The 23893-nt window shown below is 42.1% G+C and overlaps 1 protein-coding gene across 7 annotated transcripts; it reads right to left on the bottom strand.

Moving 5' to 3' along the window:
* Window positions 1–225: 225 nt before the first annotated feature.
* herc4 (HECT and RLD domain containing E3 ubiquitin protein ligase 4) lies at window positions 226–22994 on the bottom strand. Of its 7 annotated transcripts, none has more exons than XM_024424386.2 (25): window positions 22711–22991; window positions 21359–21420; window positions 20977–21263; window positions 20663–20822; window positions 20350–20426; window positions 16393–16614; window positions 16208–16299; window positions 10938–11068; window positions 10508–10668; window positions 10326–10402; window positions 9931–10058; window positions 9722–9781; window positions 9360–9471; window positions 8923–9112; window positions 5393–5571; window positions 5071–5190; window positions 4846–4944; window positions 4461–4628; window positions 4098–4241; window positions 3717–3883; window positions 1911–1977; window positions 1699–1781; window positions 1283–1466; window positions 1098–1200; window positions 226–983 (listed from the first exon to the last, which is right to left on the bottom strand). In XM_024424386.2, the coding sequence occupies exons 3-25, from the start codon at window positions 21200–21202 to the stop codon at window positions 775–777; spliced, it is 3159 nt and encodes a 1052-aa protein (XP_024280154.1). In that variant the 5' UTR covers window positions 21203–21263; window positions 21359–21420; window positions 22711–22991; the 3' UTR covers window positions 226–774. The 7 variants fall into 7 exon arrangements, with proteins under 7 accessions (XP_024280154.1, XP_024280158.1, XP_024280155.1 ...); XM_024424390.2 differs by having other exon boundaries at window positions 5393–5565; window positions 22711–22990; XM_024424387.2 differs by lacking the exon at window positions 22711–22991 and adding an exon at window positions 22410–22635.
* Window positions 22995–23893: the final 899 nt, after the last annotated feature.

Raw genomic sequence — 23893 nt, 5'->3', positions numbered from 1 at the left:
TAACGTGAGCGTTATCTACAGATTAGTGTAATGTTAGGAAAGTTTTTGTGAAGTAATTATAAAGCACTGAAGTGTTATAGCAATACACATTTAAGGGAATTATATTGATAAACAAAAGTCATGTTGGTACTAGCCTATAATTTCCACCAAAATGTTTTAGAGCAGCATTCTAACAGTTGAAGCCAAAATTCATATACACTTGGTCATACACACAATACCAATGGCTGTAATGTTTTTATTTTTTATTTGTCTAGTTAAGGCTTACAGCCAAGAACTTCCACGCAACATCAAATGCTCACATTCATACCATGTTTTTACCATGGTAGATTCATTTCTATTCATGGTAGAAATTGCCAAAGTAGAAGATTCATTTAATTCATGAACAGTGCTATCTTGTGCCAGCTGAGCTCAAAGATTTTATACCAGAACTTTGGCCTATTTAGACAGGCTTATATCCAAACACGGGTAAAAGCTAATCTACAAGAGAAATATCAAACAATATGAATTGAATTTGAACTCAACTGGGTCTTCAATATTGTGACGTGTGAAACTGTAAATGATGCTGAAATATCAAAGCAAAGATTGGCCTTGAATTAGAAAGCCCTCAAGCCTCTTGCATAACCATTTGCCCACCTGCAAATGCTGCTTAGTCTGTTCCATTTCACGCCAGTGACAGTGCTGCAGTTTTAAAGCAGGAATCGAGTCAGTTGACGGGGCAAAGACATGTGCATGTGACAGTCTGGGTGGAGCTAGGTATTGTCTGTGTGCCATTCGTTAGGCCAGGTTGAAACCTTGATTGTGATCTATGGCTTGGAGAAGCTTGTTTTGGAGCGTCTCCCGGCTGCTGTATTTGGGCAGGTCCAATAGGTTGAAGCAGGTGTGTGCAACGGGCAGGTAGTGTTCCCCGCCTCCCGTGGGTTGGATCACCAGCTTCAGGCTTTTCATGCCCAGGATGGGAATGCGGTCACTTCCTGTGAGAAACACTGAAAATACAATACACATTACTTCAGTGCCAAAAGCATTTAAGCAGTAAATAGCCACTGCTAGCATGGCATTGTGACATGACAGTCTGAATACTTTCAAAGAGAGTGCCTTACAGAGAAAGAGCTTCTTCTTCTCCAAAGAGAGATCGTGGAACACCTCCCAGAAGAACTTAATGGTTGGATTTTCAGCCCAATACTCTCCTTTATACTCAGTGCTCTGGTGAAAGAAACAAATTCCATTACTGTACCACTCCAAGACCAATTTATATCATTCAAGCTAAATGGGGACACCTCTGTACCTTTTCAAGCTCTTTCCAATCGTAGTTGGTGTTGCCAATGACCATGGCCTGCAGTTCGTTGGGCTGGAACAGCTCCAGGACTTTGCCACCACACACTTTGTGGAAGCCTGCGAAAAAGGACTCGAAAAGCGCAGCCACTGATTTATTGAAGATGTAGTCCACGTATGCAGAGACAAACTCAGGCCTGAGGGGGAACGCCATGAAAAATAATATTCAGAAACGCATCAGCAGACACTCAGAGGCTCTCAACATATGTTTAGACACTCAGACAAGACATACGATTAAGCACCATTTTGTTACAGAACTACACATTTGTTCAAAAACTTTGAATCAAATCAATCCACTTAACATTCAGCCCGACTTTGTCGCTAAGTAGAAGTTCAATTAGAAGAACTTGGAATACTCTGTAAAATTACCTGTTTGAGTTGTCAACACAGATATCCATGCCATTTGGAACCAGTTCTAAGACCTCTGTGGCGCCAAAGTTTTCCACTGTAACCTGAAACAAGTTGGACAAATTACATTGACTTCTCCTAGTAAGCCTTGCACACGTCACCCCTTTGCCATCTCTAGACAAGAGATTCAGCTACCTAAAGTACATTGATGTAAAAAAAATGTTGAAACCTACGGTGAAGTTCAAGCAGAATGTGTCTTCAACATCATCCTCTGTGTAGTCTAGTAACTGCTGCAGACTCCTGGTTTTCAGTGAAAAAAGGGACAATTGCTCATACTACAGCCCACGGTGCAGTCGGAAAGTATGCAGACTCCTTGACGTTTTCCACATTTTGTTTTACGTTGATTGTTTTTTTCTACTCAATCAACACACAATACCCCATAATGATAAAGCAAAAACAGGTGTGTAGAAATTTTTGCTAATGCATATAAAATAAAATAAAAATGGAAATATCACAATTAAATAAGTATTCAGACCCTTTACTCACTACTTTGTTGAAGCACCTTTCACAGCGATTACAGCCTCGAGTCTTCTTGGATATGATGTGACAAACTTGGCACACCTGTATTTGGGGAGTTTCTTCTATTATTCTCTGCAGATCCTCTCAAGCTCTGTCAGGTTGGATTGGGAGCGTCACGGCACAGCTATTTTCAGGTCACTCCAGAGATGTTCGGTCGGGTTCAAGTCCGGGCTCCGGCGGGGTCACTCAAGGATATTCAGAGACTTGTCCCAAAGCCACTCTTGCGATGTCTTGGCTGTGTGCTTAGGGTTGTTGTCCTGTTGGAAGGTGAACCTTCACCCCCAGTCTGAGGTCCTGAGCGCTCTGGAGCAGGTTTTCATTAAGGATCTATCTTTCTCTCGATCCCGACTAGTCTCCCAGTCCCTGCTGTTGAAAAACATCCCCACAGCATGATGCTGCCACCACCATGCTTCACCGTGGGAATGGTTCCAGGTTTCCTCCAGACGTAAGCCCAAAGAGTTAGATCTTAGTTTCATAAGACCAGAGAATCTTGTTTTTTATGGTCAGAGTCCTTTAGGTGCCTTTTGGCAAACTCTAAGCAGGTTGTAGAAACATCACAAGGATGATCAATGGAAACAGGATGCAACTGAGCTCAATTTTGGAGTCTCATAGCAAATAGTCTGAATACTTATGTAAAAAAAACATGTATTTTTATTTATCAATTCTAAAAACCTGTTTTCACTCTGATTATTGGGTATTGTGTGTAGATTGAGGGGAAACATTTATTTAATACATTTTATAATAAGACTAATGTAACAAAATGTGGAAAAAGTCAAGGGGTCTGAATACTTTCCAAAAAGCACTGTACACTGAGTATACAAAACATTAAGGACACCTGCTCTTTCCATGACATAGAATGACCAGTTGCTTCTAGGTGAAAGCTACAATCCCTTATTGAGTCATTTGTTAAATCCACTTCAAATCAGTGTAGATGAAGGGGAGGAGACAGGGTAAAGAAGGATTTTTAAAGCTTGAGACAATCTAGACAAGGATTGTGAATGTGTGCCACTCAGAGGGTGAATAGGGAAGACAAAATATTTAAAGTGCCTTTAAATAGGGTATGGAAGTAGGTTCTAGGAGCACCGGTTTGTGTCAAGAACTCCAACACTGCTGGGTTTTTCCAGTTTCCCGTGTATATCAAGAATGGTCGACCACCAAAAGGACATCCGGCCAACCTAACAACTGTGGGATGAAATGCTTTTGACACCTTGTATAGTCCATGCCCTGATGGGGTCCAATTGCAATTCAATTCTAATGTTGGGTATTCTCAGTGTATAATTTGGAATAAACTTTTTTGAAACAATCAAATTTGCCAATTTGTCAACCTTCTCATATCCTCTGATGCTCAAGAATCTTCCACAACCATTTATATTTTATTGCACCATGAAAGCAATAAGCAGACCGTGCATCCACATTAGTGCTTAAGGGAAACCCCCAAGGTGCTTGACCCCTAAGCTGACCTCCCCACATCAGGCATCAGCTCCTTAAGATCATCCAACGTGGGGTTCCTCTTCAGCAGCTTCTTGTACAGGGCCACTGGGAAGTGGAGGTCCACGATAGTGAGGTTGTAGATGGCCAGCCCACAGATGACCCCGGTGAGGTGGAACAGGTCAATGTCCTCAAACGTCTGAGAGGAACATGGTCCATAGAGTGAGGAAATGCAACCAGGATGGTGTCCAAGCATACCAGTACTTCAGATTTTAAACAGAATACCACAACATAACACTACTGGGAATACCTTGACAAAGTGTCAACATAAAGCTAGAGAGTTTTCTGAAAGGACACAACGCACATTTCACTGGAATGAAACAAGAGTGAAATGTATCAATAGAACAGTGTACCTTGTTTGCAAACCAGATCAGCCTGGACTCCTCGTAGTATCGGAACATGCCGTATTTGGGGTCCAGGAGCTCTCTCATGATGAGAAGGAAGAACTCCTTCCGCACACCCCCTGCATCGACCGCCTCTTCTCCAACAAAGATCACCTGCATTGCAAAAACATAACCATCAACTCCAGCGTACATCTAGGACAGCAGTCTCAACAGTCTGATCTGACAAATTCAGGTTCAGGGTTGTGTTAGGCAACGGAAGAAAACAGGGGGGAGAGGAGGAATGTCAGGATAAGATATGCTCATTTTTGTGTTGCTATAGTGTGCCCTAATGAACACAACCCAGGTGTGATGGCAGAGGGTAAACAGGCTAACCTTCAGCGGTTTCTTGTAGTCGACGTTCTTGGACTTCCTGAGGACCTCCATGGTGTCCCCGACGATGTTCTCCCTCCTCACAATGAGGATGAGGCAAGGGTTAACAGACTCCACCACAGGAAGGAACATGGAGCTGAAGTTCTGCCGCTGTGCCTGGTCCACTGCCATCTAATGACACCAGAAATAATTCTAAATCCATTCAACCTCTACAGCGCTTTTCATTATACAGAAAAATCTCAAGGTGCTTGAAAAGCTAAACAAGCAAGCATAAGACAAAAAAAAGAGCTCAACCGTCATGGTGCAACTTCAAGATAAATCATGGAAATTGTCACACGATCAATTATTTTGTTCAATGTGTAAAAACGAATGACTCATTCATCCTTACCTGCATTTGAATAACAGCATCAGTTTGAAGCAGGGTGGTCTTTGCCTGGGCATCAAACACGAAGGGGTACTTACAGAGGGTGACTGCACTGTCATGAGCCTAAGGGAACAGAAGCAATAACTTAGGCTAGGATATTGGTGACAGCATTTGTAAAAGATGAGATTCCATGGGTTCTCAATAACATTGTGCATTCAGGGATCGTAGTATTGAAGTTGCTCAACTCACCATAGAGTACATCTGCTGTTGAATCCATGTGATGTAGTCGTTTCGGATGTCTATCAGGTCATCCAACTCGTGAATGTAGAATTTGTCGTACTGTATCATATGTCCGGCTCTTTCGTTCACCTAGGAGATCAATAAAAATAAAATAAAACTGTTAACCCTGAGGCATTTGAAGGAAAAGCAACAATTTAAAAAAATTAAAACAATAAATGTTTTAGGAGTAATGTGAGAAATAATGCTCTTCTACAGTATTGCTTGAATCACGCCATACAGCTCGGCCCCATAGTGTGAATCCGGCGTATGCGATTTGTGTATGAACACTCACAGCGTGCAGGATCTCCAGAAGCTTGAGTGCCGTGTCCAGGAAGCAGGTGAAGACCCTCTGCTCTGAGTGGGGGACTCCCACCTTGTGCATCTTCAGCAGGTAAACCACCACCACCTTATACAGCTCCACAAGCCTCTGGAAGACTGGGGCTTCGAATTGAGACCACCAGTTGCCTGGATCAGTACAGAGCAAAGCAAAGAGACGTAAGACAATTTGGATGCAAAAATCAAATAAACTAAGAGGTTTACCTGACCACATAGTAGAATCTATAAAAACACTTTATTCAACATATTGATTTCAATCAATCACTCAAAATACCAAAACCTGCTAATACATCAATTAAATACCCAGACTTAATCTCTCTCTGAACAGTTTGCTGCTCCATTATGTTCAACGAATATATAGCTGAAGTCGGAAGTTTACATACACTTCGGTTGGAGTCATTAAAACTCATTTTTCAACCACTCCACAAATTTCTTGTTAACAAACTATAGTTTTGTCAAGTCGGTTAGGACATCTACTGTGTGCATGACACAAGTGATTTTCCCAACAATTGTTTACAGATTATTTCACTTATAATTCACTGTAACACAATTCCAGTGGGTCAGAATTTTACATACACTAAGTTGACTGTGCCTTTAAACAGCTTGGAAAATTCCAGAAAATGATGTCATGGCTTTAGAAGCTTCTGATAGGCTAATTGACATCATTTGAGTCAATTGGAGGTATACCTGTGGATGTATTTCAAGGCCTACCTTCAAACTCAGTGCCTCTTTGCTTGACATCATGGGAAAATCAAAAGAAATCAGCCAAGATCTCAGAAAACAAAAATTGTAGACCTCTACAAGTATGGTTTATCCTTGGCAGCAATTTCCAAAAGCCCGAAGGTACCACGTTCATCTGTACAAACAATAGTACGCAAGTATAAACACCATGGGACCACACAGCCGTCATACCGCTCTGGAAGGTGACGCGTTCTGTCTCTTAGAGATGAACGTACTTTGCTGAGAAAAGTGCAAATCAATCCTAGAACAAAGGACCTTGAAGATGCTGGAGGAAACAGGTACAAAAGTATCTATATCCACAGTAAAACGAGTCCTATATCGATATAACATGAAAGGCCGCTCAGCAAAGAAGAAGCCACTGCTCCAAAACAGCCATAAAAAAGCCAGACTACGGTATGCAGCTGCACATGGGGACAAAGATTGTACTTTTTGGAGAAATGCCCCCTGGTCTGATGAAACAAAAATAGAACTGTTTAGCCATAATGACCATCACTATATTTGGAGGAAAAAGGGGGATGCTTGCAAGCCGAAGAACACCATCCCGCAGCATCATGTTGCAGGGGTGCTTTGCTGCAGGAGGGACTGGTGCACTTCACAAAATAGATGGCATCATGAGGTAGGAAAGTTATGTGGATATATTGAAGCAACATTTCAAGACATCAGTCAGGAAGTTAGAGCTTGGTCGCAAATGGGTCTTCCAAATGGACAATGACCCCAAGCATACTTTCAAACTTGTGGCAAAATGGCTTAAGGACAACAAAGTCCAGGTATTGGAATGGCCATCAAAGCCCTGACCTCAATCCTATAGAACATTTGTGGGCAGAAATGAAAAAGCGTGTGCGAGCAAGGCCTACAAACTTGACTCCGTTACACCAGCTCTGTGGAAGGCTACCCGAAACATTTGACCCAAGTTAAACAATTTAAAGGCAATGCTATCAAATACTAATTGAGTGTATGTAAACTTCTGACCCACTGGGAATGTGATGAAAGAAATAAAAGCTGAATTATATAATTCTCTCTACTATTATTCTGACATTTCACATTCTTAAAATAAAGTGGTGATCCTAACTGACCTAAGACAGGGAATATTTACAAGGATTAAATGTCAGGAATTGTGAAAAACAGAGTTTAAATGTACAGTCGTGGCCAAAAGTTTTGAGAATAACAAATATTAATTTTCAAATTCTGCTGCCTCAATTTGTATGATGGCAATTTGCATATACTCCAGAATGTTATGAAGAGTGATCAGATGAACTGCAATTAATTGCAAAGTCCCTCTTTGCCATGCAAATGAACTGAATCCTAAAAAAAAAACATTTCCACTGCATTTCAGCCGTGCCACAAAAGGACCAGCTGACATGTCAGTGATTCTCTCGTTAACACAGGTGTGAGTGTTGACGAGGACAAGGTTGGAGATCACTCTGTCATGCTGATTGAATTGGAATCATTGTTCTTCCTCTGTCAAACATGACTACCTGCAAGGAAACACGTGCCGTCATCATTGCTTTGCACAAAAAGGGCTTCGCAGGCAAGGATATTGCTACCAGTAAGATTGCACCTAAATCAACCATTTATCAGATCATCAAGGACTTCAAGGAGAGCGGTTCAATTGTTGTGAAAAAGGCTTCAGGGCGCCCAAGAAAGTCCAGCAAGCGCCAGGACAGTCTCCTAAAGTTGATTAAGCTGCGGGATCAGGGCACCACCAGTACAGAGCTTGCTCAGGAATGGCAGCAGGCAGGTGTGAGTGCATCTGCACGCACAGTGAGGCAAAGACTTTTGGAGGATGGCCTGGTGTCAAGAAGGGCAGCAAAGAAGACACTTCTCTCCAGGAAAAACATCAGGGACAGACTGATATTCTGCAAAAGGTACAGGGTTCAAGACTGGGTACAAGACTGCTGAGGACTGGGGTAAAGTCATTTTTTTCAGTTTATTTGGGGCACCCGGAAAAAAGCTTGTCCGGAGAAGACAAGGTGAGCGCTACAATCTGTGTCAATTTTGCATAAGAACACAGCCATGAATAAAGAATGGTACCAACACATCCTCAGAGAGCAACTTCTCCCAACCATCCAGGAACATTTTGGTGACGAACAATGCCTTTTCCAGCATGATGGAGCACCTTGCCAGGCTCAGGGAACAAAACATTGATATTTTGGGTCCATGGCCAGGAAACTCCCCAGAGGCGGGTGGAGAAACAAAACCCCACAAATTCTGACAAACTCCAAGCATTGATTATGCAACTATTTATTATTTTACCTTTATAAACAAGTCAGTTAAGAACAAATTCTTATTTTCAATGATGGCCTAGGAACAGTGGGTTAACTGCCTTGTTCAGGGGCAGAACGACAGATTTACACCGTGTCAGCTCAGGGATTCGATCTTGCAACCTCTCGGTTACTAGCCCAACGCGCTAACTACTAGGCTACCCTGCCGCCCCAACAATGGGCTGCAGTCAGGATGTGGCCCAGAAGTTAATTGACAGCATGCCAAGGCGGATTGCAGAGGTCTTGAAAAAGGGTCAACACTGCAAATATTGACTCCCTGCATCAACTTAATGTAATTGTCAATAAAAGCCTTTGACACTTATGAAATGCTTGTAATTATACTTCAGTATTCCATAGTAACATCTGACAAAAATATCTAAAGACACTGAGGCAGCAAACTTTGTGGTAATTAATATTTGTGTCATTCTCAAAACTTTTGGCCACGACTATATGTAAACTTCCGACTTCAACTGTAGCAACTTACCAAGCACCTTCAGTGGAGCCTCTTTCAGACTGATGAGTGCCTTGGCAAAAGGGATGGCCAGAGTCACGTATGTGTTTGGGTCGCTGAAGAGAGGACACTCTGGCAGGGTGAGGTAGAGTCTCAGCGCCTCGATGTCTGGAGGGGAGCTGCTTAGTCTGGGAATCAGGTTCTTTTCCAGACTGGCTGCAATCTGACACATGAGAACACAGTGTCATGTTTAATGCTATAACAATTCATACAGAAGGGTGGCAAAGTTAAGTGGTTAACTGTCATTTTAGCCAGCCAGACTTATAATATACCGACTCCCTTTATTTGCACCACTAATTGGAATACCCTACATGCTAAAGCGTCAACAAATGTCATAACATGAGGATGAATATTTTTTGGTAAACCACATACTTCAAAAATCAAATTACTCTCAGCCATGTACAAGTTACCTGCTGTGCAATTTCTGGATAGTCATGTTGAACGACTCTGTGAAACAAGAGGCGAGCCATGTTCATGTCCACCCCTGAGCATTTACTGCTCGTGTTGTAGTGATCTGGATGGCTACACAAAACAGAGGTTCTCTTCAGTAAAACATGCATCAATGACAATAGAACATAGCAAAAGCTTTAATTCATAGAGTAAATGTTGACACTTCAGAAATCTTCAATTAACATGCAGACTGATCGTCCCGTTTCAGTTGAAGGCAGACAGTTGTATCCTCCTTTCCCAAAGGTTTTCTTCAATTATTTTTTTTTTTTATTATTTCAATACTTTCAGTAACATTTTCAAAGTGAAGTGTAATTGATATTACCTGCCAGCCAGAAAGCTTCCATTGAGGCAACTTGCAGAGGAAAACACAAGATCGATCTCACTACAAGAAAAAAGTCAAAAGAAAAACAGTGTTCAACACAGGCTCATGCAGATACACAATCTAGCTGGGACCAAAAAAAAAAGCCACTGTTCATCCATACTATAGCTAATACTAATTTATGAGCGTATTTTGAGAAGTGAGGATTTTACTTGGAAATCTCTTGTGGGAGTCTTCCGTGTGTATAATGGTTCAGCCATCTCTGAGTGAGATCAGCAGATAAGGTGCATATGTGTCTTCTGGGATCTGGTATTCTGATGTCGTCAGGCACCAGAGGGTTCTAGCAGAATAAATTGTATTAAATTACTTAAAAATGACAAAAAGTAAACCATTTCACTATCATGAACATGTAAACAGTAAGCATTGACATGTTTTCAGCACGTGCAAGTCTTTCTGACATGTTTACAAACTGTATCACCAAAATCCCCAAATAGGATTGGCAACACTTCATGTATTAATTTCTCTAAATAAATACAACATTTGTTAGCGCAGAACCTTAGTTATGAGGACTCTTGATAAATTAGGGCTGGTGGGGTATGAAAATGACCTGGGGAGTGTAACAGTGGGCAAAGCTCTGGTCCCCTCCAGCATAGATCCTCTTAACACAGCAGCCCTGCTCCATGTCTGGAATATAAAGTTATGATCAGTCTTCTGAATCAAAGATTCAAATCAGATGCAGAAACTTGAAGTGTTTACCTGTGAAACCCGTCTGAGGGGGCCTGCACTAACCTGCGATTGTGGGCATCGGGCCATTGTAGGCCACCCAGGGGCCTTTGACTGGGGCAGGGCTGTTCCTGTTGGATGTGGAGCGTGTACCGAGCTGCCCGTTCCCTCCCAGCCCAAATGAATCCATCTTTCCAGAGGAGGGGATGAAGGCCAGAGTGTGCTGTCTTGAAAGGACATACAAAATATCACAAATGTTTCTCAAGACACCATGTGTTCTATGATATTAGTGTTTTAGGAACTTTGAAATGTCAGCCCAAATACTTGTCTCCCCCAGATACCATAGGTTTCAGATGCATGTATTTCCCGTCATGCTACACATGATTTTCAAAATCTTTCTGGAGACTATGGACTTGGTGAATCTGCTTTGTGTATTCTAAAACAGACCAGTGCCACATTTGAAAGCAGAGACAGCGCAGCAGACAGTGTGCTGTACCTTCCACAGGATATCTGTGTGACTACATTTCCCATGAGCTCAAACACCTTCCTGGGGTTGATCTCATGGTTTGTAGTGTTATGTCCAAGCTGGCCATACCCTCCTGCTCCAAATGTAAACACACCTCCTTCCTATGAAAGAAACAAAACAAAATCTTAAGGAGGTGAAAGGGGTTTCAGAATGTACACTAAACAAAAATATAAATGCAACATGTAATGCGTTTGTTCCATGTTTAATGTTTAATGAGCTGAAATAAAAGATACCAGAAATGTTCCACACACACAAAGCAGGTGTGGCATATCAAGAAGCTGATTAAAACAGCATGATCATTACACAGGTGCACCTTTTGCTGGGGACAATCAAAGCCCACTGAAATGTGCAGTTGTCACAACACCACAGATGTCTCAAGTTGAAGGAGTGGGCAATTGGCATGCTAACTAAAGGAATGTCCACCAGAGCTGTTGCCAAATAATTAAATGTTAATTTATCTACCATAAGCCGCAGTATTTGGCAGTATGTCCAACTGACCTCACAATAGCAGACCATGTGTATGGTGTATGTCTTGTGGGCGAGCGGTTTGGTGGGGTTAATGTATGGGCAGGCATTACCTACGGACAACAAACACAATTGCATTTTATTTATGGCAATTTGAATGCACAGAGATACTGTGACGAGATCCTGAGGCCCATTTTTGTGCCATCCATCTGTCACCATCACAGCCATTAAAGAGTGGGACAACATTCCACAATCAACAGCCTGATCACATTATGCGAAGGAGAGGGGTCGCGCTGCATGAGACAAATAGAACACCAGAAACTGACTGGTGTTCTGATCCACGCCCCTACCTTTTCGTTAAGGTACACTACATGACCAAAAGTATGTGGACACCTGCTTGTCGAACATCTCATTCCAAAAACATGGGAATTCATATGGTGTTGTTCACCCCTTTGCTGCTATAACAGCCTCCACTCTTTTGGGAGGCTTTCCACTAGATGCTGGAAGATTGCTGCAGGGGCTTGCTTCCATTCAGCCACTAGCATTAGTGAGGTTGGGCACTGATGTTGGGCGATTAGGCCTGGTTCGGAGTCAGCGTTCCAATTGATCCCAAAGGTGTTCGATGGGATAGAGGTCAGGGCTCTGTGCAGGCCAGTCAAGTTCTTCCACACCGATATCGACAGACCATTACTGTATGGACCTTGCTTTGTGCACGGGGGCATTGTCATACTGAAACAGGAAAGAGCGTTCCCCAAAATATTGCCACAAAGTTGGAAGCACAGAATAGTCTAGAATGTCATTGTATGCTGTAGCGTTAAGATTTCCCTTTATTGGAACTAAGGGGCCTAGCCTGAACAATTATTGCTCCTTAACCAAACTTTAGTTGGCACTACGCAGTCGGGCAGGTAGCGTTCTCCTAGCATCTGCAAAAAACAGATTAGTTCGTCAGACTGCCAGATAGTGAAGCGTGATTCATCACTCCAGAGAACGCGTTTCCACTCCTCCAGAGTCCAACGGCGGCAGCTTTACACCACTCCAGCCAATTCTTGGCATTGCGCATGGTGATCTTAGGCTTGTGTGTGGCTTCTCGGTCATGGAAACACATTTCATGAAGCTCCTGATGAACAGTTATTGTGCTGACGTTGCTTCCAGAGGCAGTTTTGAACTCGGTAGTGAGTGTTGCAACCGAGGAAGACGATTTGTAGGCGCTACGCACTTCAGCTGTCCCGTTCTGTGAGCTTGTGTGAGCTACCACTTCACGGCTGAGCCGTTGTTGCTCCTAGACGTTTCCACTTCACAATAAAGCCCTTACAATTGACCGGGGAAGCTCTAGCAGGGCAGAAATGTGGACTTTTTGGGCAGGTGGCATCCTGTGATGGTGCCACGTTGTATAGTGTATCTGACCTACAGATGCATATCTGTATTCCCAGTCATGCGAAATCCATAGATTAGGGCCTAATGAATTTATTTCAATTGACTGATCTACTTATATGAACTCTCTCAGTAAAAACTTTGAAATTGCTGCATGTTGCATTTATATTTTTGTTCAGTAGGAATGAAATAACAATGCACAGTGCCTTCAGAAAGTATTCATACCCCTCTACTTATTCCACATTTTGTTGTGTTACAGCCTGATTTCAAAAGTGATTACCTTTTTTTCTCCTTCCCCCTCACCCATTGACACACAATACCCCATAATGACAAAGTGAAAATATGTTAGATATTTTTGGCAAGTTAAGGAAAATTAAAAGACAGAAATATCTCATTTACATAAGTATTCACACTCGAGTCAACACTTTGTGAAAGCACCTTTGTCGGCAGCGATTACAGGTTTGAGGCGTCTTGTGTGTGTCTATCAGCTTTGCACATCTGGATTTGGGGATTTTCTCCCATTCTTCCTTATAGAACTTGAGAAAATCTGCTAAGTAGGATGGGGAGCGACAGTGAACAGCCATCTTCAAGTCTTTCCACAGATTTAAATGGGATTCAAGTCTGGGCTTTGGCTGGGCCACTCAAGAGACACTTGTTCTAAAGCCATTTCAGTGTTGATTTGCCTGTATGCTTGGGGTCATTGTCCTGTTGGAACATACTCTTTGTCCCAGTCTAAGGTCATTTGCACTCTGAAACAGGTTCTCATCAAGGATTTGCCTATATTTGATTCCATTCATTCTTCTCTATATCCTTACCAGTCTCCCAGTCTCTGCCACTGAAAAGCATCCTCATAGCATGATGCTGCCACCATGTTTCACGGTAGGGATGGTGTTAGACGGGTGATGAGCTGTGTCTGGTTTTCTCCAGACATAGTGCTTTGTATTCAGACTAAAGAGTTATATTTTTGTCTAATCAGACCACAGAATATTTCACCTTATGAGCTGTCTTTCACGTGCCTTTTTGGAAACTCCAGGCGTGCAGTCATGTGCCTTTTTCTAAGGAGTGGCTTCCGTCTGGCCACCCTCCCATAAAGCCCAGATTGGTGAAGTGCTGTAAAGACTTGTTTTACTGGCAGGTTCTCCCATCCCAACCAAGGAACTCCATAGTTCTGGCAGAGTTGTCATTGGGTTATTGGTCACCTCCAGGGAGAGTCTTGGTATTTCCATATTTTTTTCCATTTCCTAATCAACACTAGAAATTGTTTAATATCCTTCCCCAGATATACACTGAACAAAACATTGGGAACACCTGCTCTTACCTGCTCTTTCCATGACAGACTGACCAGGTAAAGACTATGATCCCTTCTCACTTGTTAAATCCACTTCAAATCAGAGGTGCAGGGAAGGTTAAAGGATTTATAAACCTTCAGACGATTGAGCCATGGATTGTGTATGCGTGTCATTCAGAGGGTGAATGGGAAAGACAAAAGATTGAAATGCCTTTGGAATGGGGTATAGTAGTAGGTGCCAGGCGCACTGGTTTGAGTGTGTCTAGAACTGCAAAGCTGCTGGGTGGACTCTAACCAAGTTGTAGTGACATCTCAAGGATGATCAAAGGAAATTGAATGCACATTAGCTCAATTTGGAGTGTCATAGCAAAGTCCAAAGTTTGGACACACCTACTCATTCAAGGGTTTTTATTTTTACATTGTAGAATAATAGTGAAGACATCAAAACTTTGAAATAACACATATGGAATCATGTAGTAACCTTACATTTTTAAATATTTTTTAAATCAATATATATTTGAGATTTTACATTCTTCAAAGTAGCCACCCTTTGCCTTGATGACAGCTTTGTACACTCCTGGCATTCTCTCAAACAACTTCATCTGGAATGCTTCTCCAACAGTCTTGAAGGAGTTCCGACATATGCCGAGCACTTGTTGGCTGCTTGTCCTTCACTCCGCGGTCCAACTCATCCCAACCCATCGCAGTTGGGTTGAGGTCAGATGATTGTGGAGGCCAGATCATCTGATGCAGCACTTAATCACTCTCCGTCTTGGTCAAATAGCCCTTACACAGCCTGGAGGTGTGTTGGGTCATTGTCCTGTTGAAAAACAAATTATAGTCCCACTAAGCGCAAACCAGATGGGATGGCGTATCGCTGTGGTAGCCATGCTGGTTAAGTGTGCCTTGAATTCTAAATAAATCACTGACAGTGTCACCAGCAAAGCACCCCCACACCATCACACCTCCTCCATGCTTCACAGTGGGAAACACATGTGGAGATCACCCGTTTACCTACTCTGCGTCTCACAAAGACATGGCGGTTGAAACCAAAAATCTCTAATTTGGACTCAGACCAAAGGACAGGTTTCCACTGGTCTAATGTCCATTGCTTGTTTTTCTAAGTCTCTTCTTATTGGTGTCCTTTATTAGTGGTTTCTTTGCAGTGGTTTCTTTGCAGCAATTCAACCATGAAGGCATGATTCACGCAGTCTCCTCTGAACAGTTGATGTTGAGTTGTGTCTGCTACTTGAACTCTGAAGCATTTATTTGGGCTGCAATTTCTGAGGCTGGTAACTAATGAACGTATCCTCTGCAGCAGTTAACTCTGCGTCTTCCTTTCCTGTGGCAGCCCTCATGAGAGCCAGTTTCATCATAGAGCTATATGATTTTTGCAACTGCACTTGAAGAAACGTTTAAAGTTATTGAAATGTTCTGGATTGACGGCCCTTCATGTCTCAAAGTAATGATGGGATGTCATTTCTCTTTGCTTATTTGAGCTGTTCTTGCCATAGCCCTATTTGGTAAAAGACCCAGTCCATACTATCTTCTGTATACCGCCCCTAACTTGTAACAACACAACTGATTGGCTCAAACGCATTAAGGAAAGAAATTCAACAAAGTAATTTCTAAGAAGGCACACCTGTTAATTGAAATGCATTACAGGTGGCTACCTCGAATCTGGTTGAGAGAATTCCAAGAGTGTGCAAAGCTGTCATCAAGGCACAGGGTGGCTACTTTGAAGAATCTCCATATGCGTTATTTCATAGTTTTGATGTCTTCACTATTATTCTACAATGTAGAAAATAGTACAAATAACTAAAAACCCTGAAATGAGTAGGTGTCCAAACTTTTGACTGGTTCATTTTCAATAAATATGCAAAACTTTCTAAAACGTTTTTTTCACTTTGTCATTATGGGGTAGTGTGTCTAGATGGGTGTGAGAAAAAAAAGAAGAAAAAAAACGATCACCCATTTTGAATTCAGGCTGTAACAAATCCTTTTGATTAAGTCAAGGGGTATGAATACTTTCTGAAGACACGAAGTGTAGTTATACTTAGAGTACACTACTACATACTACATACAGCTACTACCTCACTGTGTAAGAGGAAGTTACCTTTGTAAGTGCGGCAGTGTGGTCCTCCCCACAGCAGATGTAGATAACCCTCTGTGACCTGAGGGACTTGAGCTGGGCTGGATAATACCGATCTGAAATATTATTTGGTTTAATGTTATATCTTCTGGCTTCATTTCAAAACAGATTAACAGTGAGTCACAAGAAAGTTGCTTAGTCAGTCTTACCATTGTTGTCATTGAGGCCGAGTTGCCCAAACTTGTTGCGCCCCCAGCCAAATACGGCCCCTGAGAATGTGAGGGCAAAGCTGTGAGCACCCCCTGCTGAAATCTGGATGAAGGGAATCCCCTGTAAAGACTGGATGACTTGGGGAGTAGAGATGCCTTGTCCAGCTACTCCCAGCCCTAGTTGTCCATATCGGTTTTGTCCCCATGAATAGACTTGGCCTCCTAAACAAGGGAACAGATTTGAAGTATTTAAGAGAAGATGGGAAACCGAATCAAGCAAATCGTTCAGAAAATTCCCTGTTTAAGTCAAAACAAACCAGACAGAAAGTGAATGCATAATCTGGAGTAGTCTATTATCCCTGGGGGGAAATTCAAGTTAGTTCTGTTTGAAGTCCTTGGGTGCATTTGGATAGTTTCTGAGATGTATATTTTTTTCCCTTTCCTAAGTGACTTTACCTTGACCTTGTTTGAAAACGTCAGAGTTTAAGGTAAAGATGGGAGGGACAGTCACTAAAGCCGGGTGTACACGACTTTCAAAAATAAGTAAATAAATATATCAGTGGGCCTCTCCCATTAAACAACTATTTTTCCTGTCATGTCGCTCACACTAAACGATGTGGCACAGACAGAGGTCACAACACTACAAGATTCTTTACTAGGTCGTGAGGATTCTCCGTACCACACTGTCTCACCAAAACAATGTGATAACATTTTAAGTAGCTATAACCAGATGTAGCTCAAAGCAGCCTTAAGCGTGTATGTCTAACTGGAAAGAGTTTGTCATACAGTGTTGAAATACTGTATCTAGCCAACATTTTGAATTGAATAACATTGCTTGTGGACTTCAGAGCTGTAACGATTTGACACTTTGGCGAGTACAAAATGCCTGCTAGTAGTAAGCCTAGTCGACGCGCTCTCTCAAATATACACATTCTGGATGATGAACTTCATCATCGCACTGACTTCTTTTCTGGCGAGCTCCGATTAGCTATTGCTGATCGTCCAAACTTGTTATTGCACATCTCACACTGCAGATGTTGTGCCGATAAAATGAAACATTTGAAAATATTGGGGCGTCTGGGACTGTTCAAAGATGAGATCGGTAGCCCACGGATTGCGTCTCTGACACGCTCACATTAAACGAGCGTCGGTGACGGCCGCATGCCACGAGTAGGCAACAACATTGGGATTTTGTCTCCGATCTCAAAAACTTGTCTGGGACTGCTAAATTGGGGCCAAATTTGTATAGTGTACACCCGGTTTAAGGAAAAGCAAGAAGAGGATAGGGTTTGATTTAATCTGTCCATCCTCATTCATGCCTCACTGATCAAATTTTATTAGTCACATGCGCCAAATACAACAGGTGTAGGTAGACCTTACAGTGAAATGCTTACTTACGAGCCCCTAACCGACAGTGTGGTTTCAAAGAATACGGATAAGCGATAAAAGTAACAAGTAATTAAAGAGCAGCAGTAAAAAAGAGCAATATATGCAGGGGGGCGCCGGTTAATTGAGGTAGCATGTACATTTGAAGTCAGAAGTTTATACACCTTAGCCAAATACATTTAAACTCAGTTTTTCACAATTCCTGACATTTAATCCTAGTTACAATTCCCCATCTTTGGTTAGTTAGGATCACCACTTTATTTTAAGAATGTGAAATGTCAGAATAATAGTAGAGAATGATTTATTTCAGCTTTTATTTCTTTCATCACATTCCCAGTGGGTCAGAAGTTTATGTACACTCAATTAGTATTTGGTAGCATTGCCTTTAAAATTGTTTAACTTGGGTCAAATGTATCGGTTAGCCTTTCACAAGCTTCCCACAATAAGTTGGGTGAATTTTGGTCCATTCTTCCTGACAGAGCTGGTGTAACGGAGTCAGGTTTATAGGGCTCCTTGCTCGCACACGCTTTTTCAGTTCTGCCAACAAATTTTCTATGGGATTGAGGTCAGGGCTTTGTGATGGCCATTCCAATACCTTGACTTTGTTGTCCTTAAGCCATTTTACCACAACTTTGGAAGTATGCTTGGGGTCATTGTCCATTTGAAAGACACATTTGCGACCAAGTTTGAACTTCCTGACTGATGTCTTGAGATGTTGCTTCAATATATCCACAATTTTCCTACCTCACGATGCCATCTATTTTGTGAGGTGCACCAGTCCCTCCTGCAGCAAAGCACCCCCACAACATGATGCTGCCACCCCCATGCTTTACGGTTGGGATGGTGTCCTTCGGGTTGCAAGCCTCCCCATTTTTCCTCCAAACATAACGATGGTCATTATGGCCAAACAGTTCTATTTTTGTTTCATCAGACCAGGGGACATTTCTCCAAAAAGTACGATCTTTGTCCCCATGTGCAGTTGCAAACCATAGTTTGGCTTTTTTATGGCGGTTTTGGAGCAGTGGCTTCTTCCTTGCTGAGCGGCCTTTCAGGTTATGTCGATATAGGACTTGTTTTACTGTGGATATAGATAATTTTGTACCTTTGCTGTTGTTCTGTGATTGATTTGCACTTTTCGCACCAAAGTACGATCATCTCTAGGAGACAGAACACGTCGTCTTTGACCTGAGCGTTCTGACAGCTGTGTGGTCCCATGGTGTATATACTTGCGTACTATTGTTTGTACAGATGAACGAGGTACCTTCAGGCGTTTTGAAATTGCTCCCAAGGATGAACCCGACTTGTGGAGGTCTACAAAAAAATGTTTCTGAGGTCTTGGCTGATTTATTTGGATTTTCCCATGATGTCAAGCAAAGAGGAACAGAGTTTGAAGGTAGGCCTTAAAATACATACACAGGTACACCTCCAATTGACTCAAATGATGTCAATTAGTATATCAGAAGCTTCTAAAGCCATGACATCATTTTCTATAATTTTCCAAGCTGTTTAAAGACACAGTCAACTTAGTGCATGTAAACTGACCCACTGGAATTGTGTTAGTGAATTATAAGTGAAATAATCTGTCTGTAAACAATTTTTAGAAAAATTACTTGTGTCATGCACAAAGTAGATGTCCTAACCGACTTTCCACAAATTTCTTGTTAACAAACTATAGATTTGGCGTGGTTGAAAAACGAGTTTTAATGACTCCAACCTAAGTGTATGTAAACTTCCGACTTCAACTGTAAGTGCTACGGGTCAGTAGTCATTTAGGCAGGTTACCTTTGTGTTCTTGGGCACAGGCACTATGGTGTTCTGCTTAAAACATGTTGGTATTACAGACTTGGACAGGGAGAGGTTGAAAGTGCCTTGTGAATGTTGACCTGTCTATAGGTCTTACTCAAATCGGCTGCGGAGAGTGTGATCACAGTCTTCCGGTACAGCTGGTGCTCTCATGCACATTTCAGTGTTATTTGCCTCGAAGTGAGCATAGAAGTAGTTTAGCTCGTCCGGTAGGCTCGTATCACTGGGCAGCTCTCGGCCATGCTTCCCTTTGTAGTCTAATGGTTTGCAGGCCCTGCCACATCCGACGAGCGTCAGAGCCGGTGTAGTACGACTCGATCTTAGTCCTGTATTGACGCTTTGCCTGTTTGATGGTTCGTCGGAGAGCAAAGCGGGATTTCTTATAAGCTTCCGGGTTAGAGTCCCACTCCTTGAAAGAGGCAGCTTTCTGCCACTTTCAGATGTCACTAAACTGAAATATAAAGCATGAATGAAGCAATATTTTATTTATCTATCCACATGTATTGAACAAACTCACCATAATGATGATAATTTATTGGCATTGAATCGTGTTAAGTAAACGTTTCAGAGAATTTCCCACAATTATCTTTAGGCTGAGTTCTGCTGAAAACCGTCAAAGGATAGTCCTGTGCATCCTTAGCAAAGGAAAGTAGGTAAGGACTGATAGAGCGTCCTTTCATTTTTCCTAGCTACCCGTCAAACTTCCAAGTCACCAAAGGCATTAAGAACTTTCCTTTACCTTAAAGGACTATTCGAATGTCCCCTTACCTCTAGACAGAGCATGGGAGTGCCGATATCCACAGGCTACCTGAGCAATTTCTACATCTGATAAACTCTTGATGTTTCTGAGGGGGGGGAAAAAAGTCCATTAAAGTAAAGTAATCATTATGCTGTTGTGAAATATATCTATACTACATGTCAGGCACGTCACAAATCACTTTTTATTTTTTTTAAATACCACAATGCAAAGAGTATCGGTACAAATGGGGTCATGTTCATACACGTTGAGTTGTACGCATATCATTTATGAACAGGATTATGCTTGAACTTCCTGAGGACTTTAAAGTATTATTTTATTCACCTGGGCACACGTACACATTCTTCGAAGTTTGCAAGGCCCAGCTGTCCATCTGTGGCCAAGCCCCATGCAAACACTTGTCCTTTGTCATTCAGTGCGAGTGTATGGGCCTCCCCACATGACACTGCCACAATGTTCTGTGCATCTAGTGCCACAACCTGCTCTAAGGGGAACACAAAGCATTTAACATGTTTAACACATGTTTAACACATCAATTTACCACACCACAGTTCATCTAATGATAGTTTTCAACCAAATACGGCGTTAGACTGACCCATTTTGGTTTAATTAGAGTAAGGGGAGCATGCAACACTTACCTGGTTTCTTTCGAGACTTCTCGTGCCCCAGCTGCCCAATGTCATTGCAGCCACAGGTGTACACAGTCCCGTCTCCCAGTAGAAATGTGGTGTGCCGTCGGCCACATCCGATATCACACACCTGCTTCCCATGAAAGAAATCACATTTCCGGGGCTCCACCACAATCTCCTCATCGATCCCGCCCAAACCTAGCTGACCGAAGGAAGCATTTCCCCAACACAGCATTGCCACCGCCCCCCCTCTAGCCCCACTCCTGGTGTGGACCAGGTCAACAGGATTAGTGTCCCTGTGAAAGGATGAGAGAAATAGCGAAGAGTCAAATAAATTACATGACGAGGTCTGTTACGGAGCACAAAATTGTCAACATCCAGAAATACATACGTTGTGGCAAAGAAGACCTGATATCAAGTTGTGTACACTTGGGCCATCTGTGACTGGGGAATCTGTGATGGAAAGCACCAGAAACAGACTGAAATAGTCTTGTAAATACTGTCACATTACACAACAGATTGAATGACCACAGAACAGCATTCCAGAGTACGATGTTTGTGTGACATCATCCTGTGCAGTGCACTAAATTAACCCTTGAATCATGCCCGTGAGGATACCTCCATTTTTTTTATCTGGGGTTGATTAATACCCTACTGATCCTATAATTCACTCACTTCTGTAACGGCCCGCATTTAGGCTACTTCCGCAGAAGAATGAATGCCCCACCCTTTGCTGATAAGGAATGTTTAAAGCACTATTTTAGTGATCCGATGAGGTATTTTTATGAGCAAAGATGTCTCATTGTTAACTTATATGAATGTGTGATGTTTATCTAGTGCTGTATTTGATTTATATGAATATAAAAGGCCTCGCAATGCTGGAGGTGTGCGGTTATTCTCGAAAATGTGCTTAGTATCCCCTAGAAAGGCCTGGAACACCTTTACTGCGGTGCAGTTCAGATTCTTATCTCACGTGTTGATAGACACCAGTTAAAATGTCACTGAAGTGTCAGTTGTGTCTGTTGTTTTCACAAGTATAAGTCCAGGTCTATTTAGATGTTTTGTTCCCCTGACACTTGCACTAGAATATTTGTATAATTCCATGTTGTTGTAGAAGCAGATGTCTTAATGTCACATGCACAAGTAACGTTACAGTGAAATGCCTTTCTCGCAAACTCAACCCAATAATTAATAACGATGTAATACTTATTGAGTTCTTCATATTTCTCGTTTTTTTTCTAGTATTACATCTTTATTGATTATTGGGTTGAGTTCGCAAGAAAGGCATTTCACTGTAACGTTACTTGTGCATGTGACATTAAGACATCTGCTTCTACAACAACATGGAATTATACAAATATTCTAGGGCAAGTGTCAGGGGAACAAAACTATTTGAAATATTATTATTAAACAAACCATTCCGCAAAGTAGAGGTAACTTACCATCTAAAAATGGAACATTATGATGCCTCCAATTATACGGGCTGTACTATTATTTCACGACAAGTCAGCTAGTTAGTTAACATGTTTAGCTAGTTAACGTTAGCTAGCCATCTAGCTACAGCGATCCACCCTTCAGTTGTCCGCGTGCAGCACGGCAGTACCTGCGTTTTAACTGGTTGTTAATCAAGACAGACCTTCACAGGTAAGTTATATGGCTAACTAGCAGTTAACCCACACTAGCTGCCTAAATAGCTAAATATGGACAAACCCCGCCTATGTGCCGCAAATGGATTCAGCTTACCTGTTGCTAGCCAATGCAATGGTGGCAAACGATGGCACGCACGAAAGGTCTGAAATGTTTTTCTTGTATTAGCAAAATTTCGATGACCAGACTTGCTCGGAAGGTGTAAAATGTAGATAGTCATTGAGATCAGGCAACTGCTGGCGCCACATACCAAAATCGTTTGCTATGCACTGTCATATTAATGACTGTAGCTTTATATGCCGTGTCATACGTACAGAAGAAAAGCACTCGAACATACGGTAATCAAAGACTGTAATGTTCTAGAGTTTTTAGAAACTGGATGTGACGACAAAGCCACCCTCTTCTTCTTCTCTGGTATAATGATGTGCGTTCCGCCACCTAATGTGCGGGTGGATGACAAAGATCCCAAAAAGAACAAATTAATGCAGCGTAAAAAATATCTATACAAACGATCAAAAATATATTTTAACTAAACAAAATCAACCTTCTTTTCTGTTAAAATCCAAAATTCGAATCAGATCCCTAGACAGGCTCAGAAGGATCCTGTGAGGGCGGGACGTTTTCTGGCGACAGTAGACCTTGCAGTGAAAAGGTCTTGGAGCCCCAAAAACGTATCGGCTGCAGATATAGTGATGTCCAACTTCTTGGAATCCTTGGACACTTGTGCAGTACAATTAATAACTGTGGCTATAAATGCTACAAAATCCACCTTCTTCACAATGAGCGTATCCGGATCATGGTGCATCCATCGTCATATCTTCTTCAGCACTGTGGCCTCTTGGCCCTTTGACTGCTTCACCACCTCCACATAGGGAATCTGCTGTGCAGCCCTGATCTTTGACACCTCAACCTCTTTCACCCTAACAGGGCACTCAAGGAAGTCCGGAGTATGATCCCCACCACAGTTGCAACATTTTCCATTCACAGTATATTCAATAACATACTTCTTCCATCTGCAAACATTTGACACGTGGCCATATCTTTTGCAATTCCCAGACTCTAATTGTTTGTACACAAAAGCTCCCACCGCATACCTCACGTATCCAAGCTTCACATGTGCAGGTTGTCTCCTCAACCAGCAATAGTATCGATAGGCTTTTCTCCTTCTTTCCATTTACCATACTGGTCAGGTGACATGCACTGATCACTCCTGGGATTTTCTGAATAAGGTAGTCGTCATCTAACGACACTCCAGACATACTGTAACTCCTTTGGCAGC

Source organism: Oncorhynchus tshawytscha, linkage group LG06, assembly GCF_018296145.1.
Source record: "Oncorhynchus tshawytscha isolate Ot180627B linkage group LG06, Otsh_v2.0, whole genome shotgun sequence".
Taxonomy (NCBI): Eukaryota; Metazoa; Chordata; class Actinopteri; order Salmoniformes; family Salmonidae; genus Oncorhynchus; species Oncorhynchus tshawytscha.
This window is presented reverse-complemented; position numbering and strand designations above follow the sequence as displayed.

Excerpts from the sequence above, each read along its gene's own strand:
- herc4 (XM_024424386.2), bottom strand. The coding sequence starts at position 21,202 with ATGCTGTGTTGGGGAAATGCTTCCTTCGGTCAGCTAGGTTTGGGCGGG. Across the intron at positions 9,113-9,359 it reads ATCCAGAAATTGCACAGCAG|ATTGCAGCCAGTCTGGAAAA; the intron begins GTAACTTGTACA and ends CTCATGTGTCAG. Across the intron at positions 1,467-1,698 it reads TGTGTTGACAACTCAAACAG|GCCTGAGTTTGTCTCTGCAT; the intron begins GTAATTTTACAG and ends GTTCCCCCTCAG.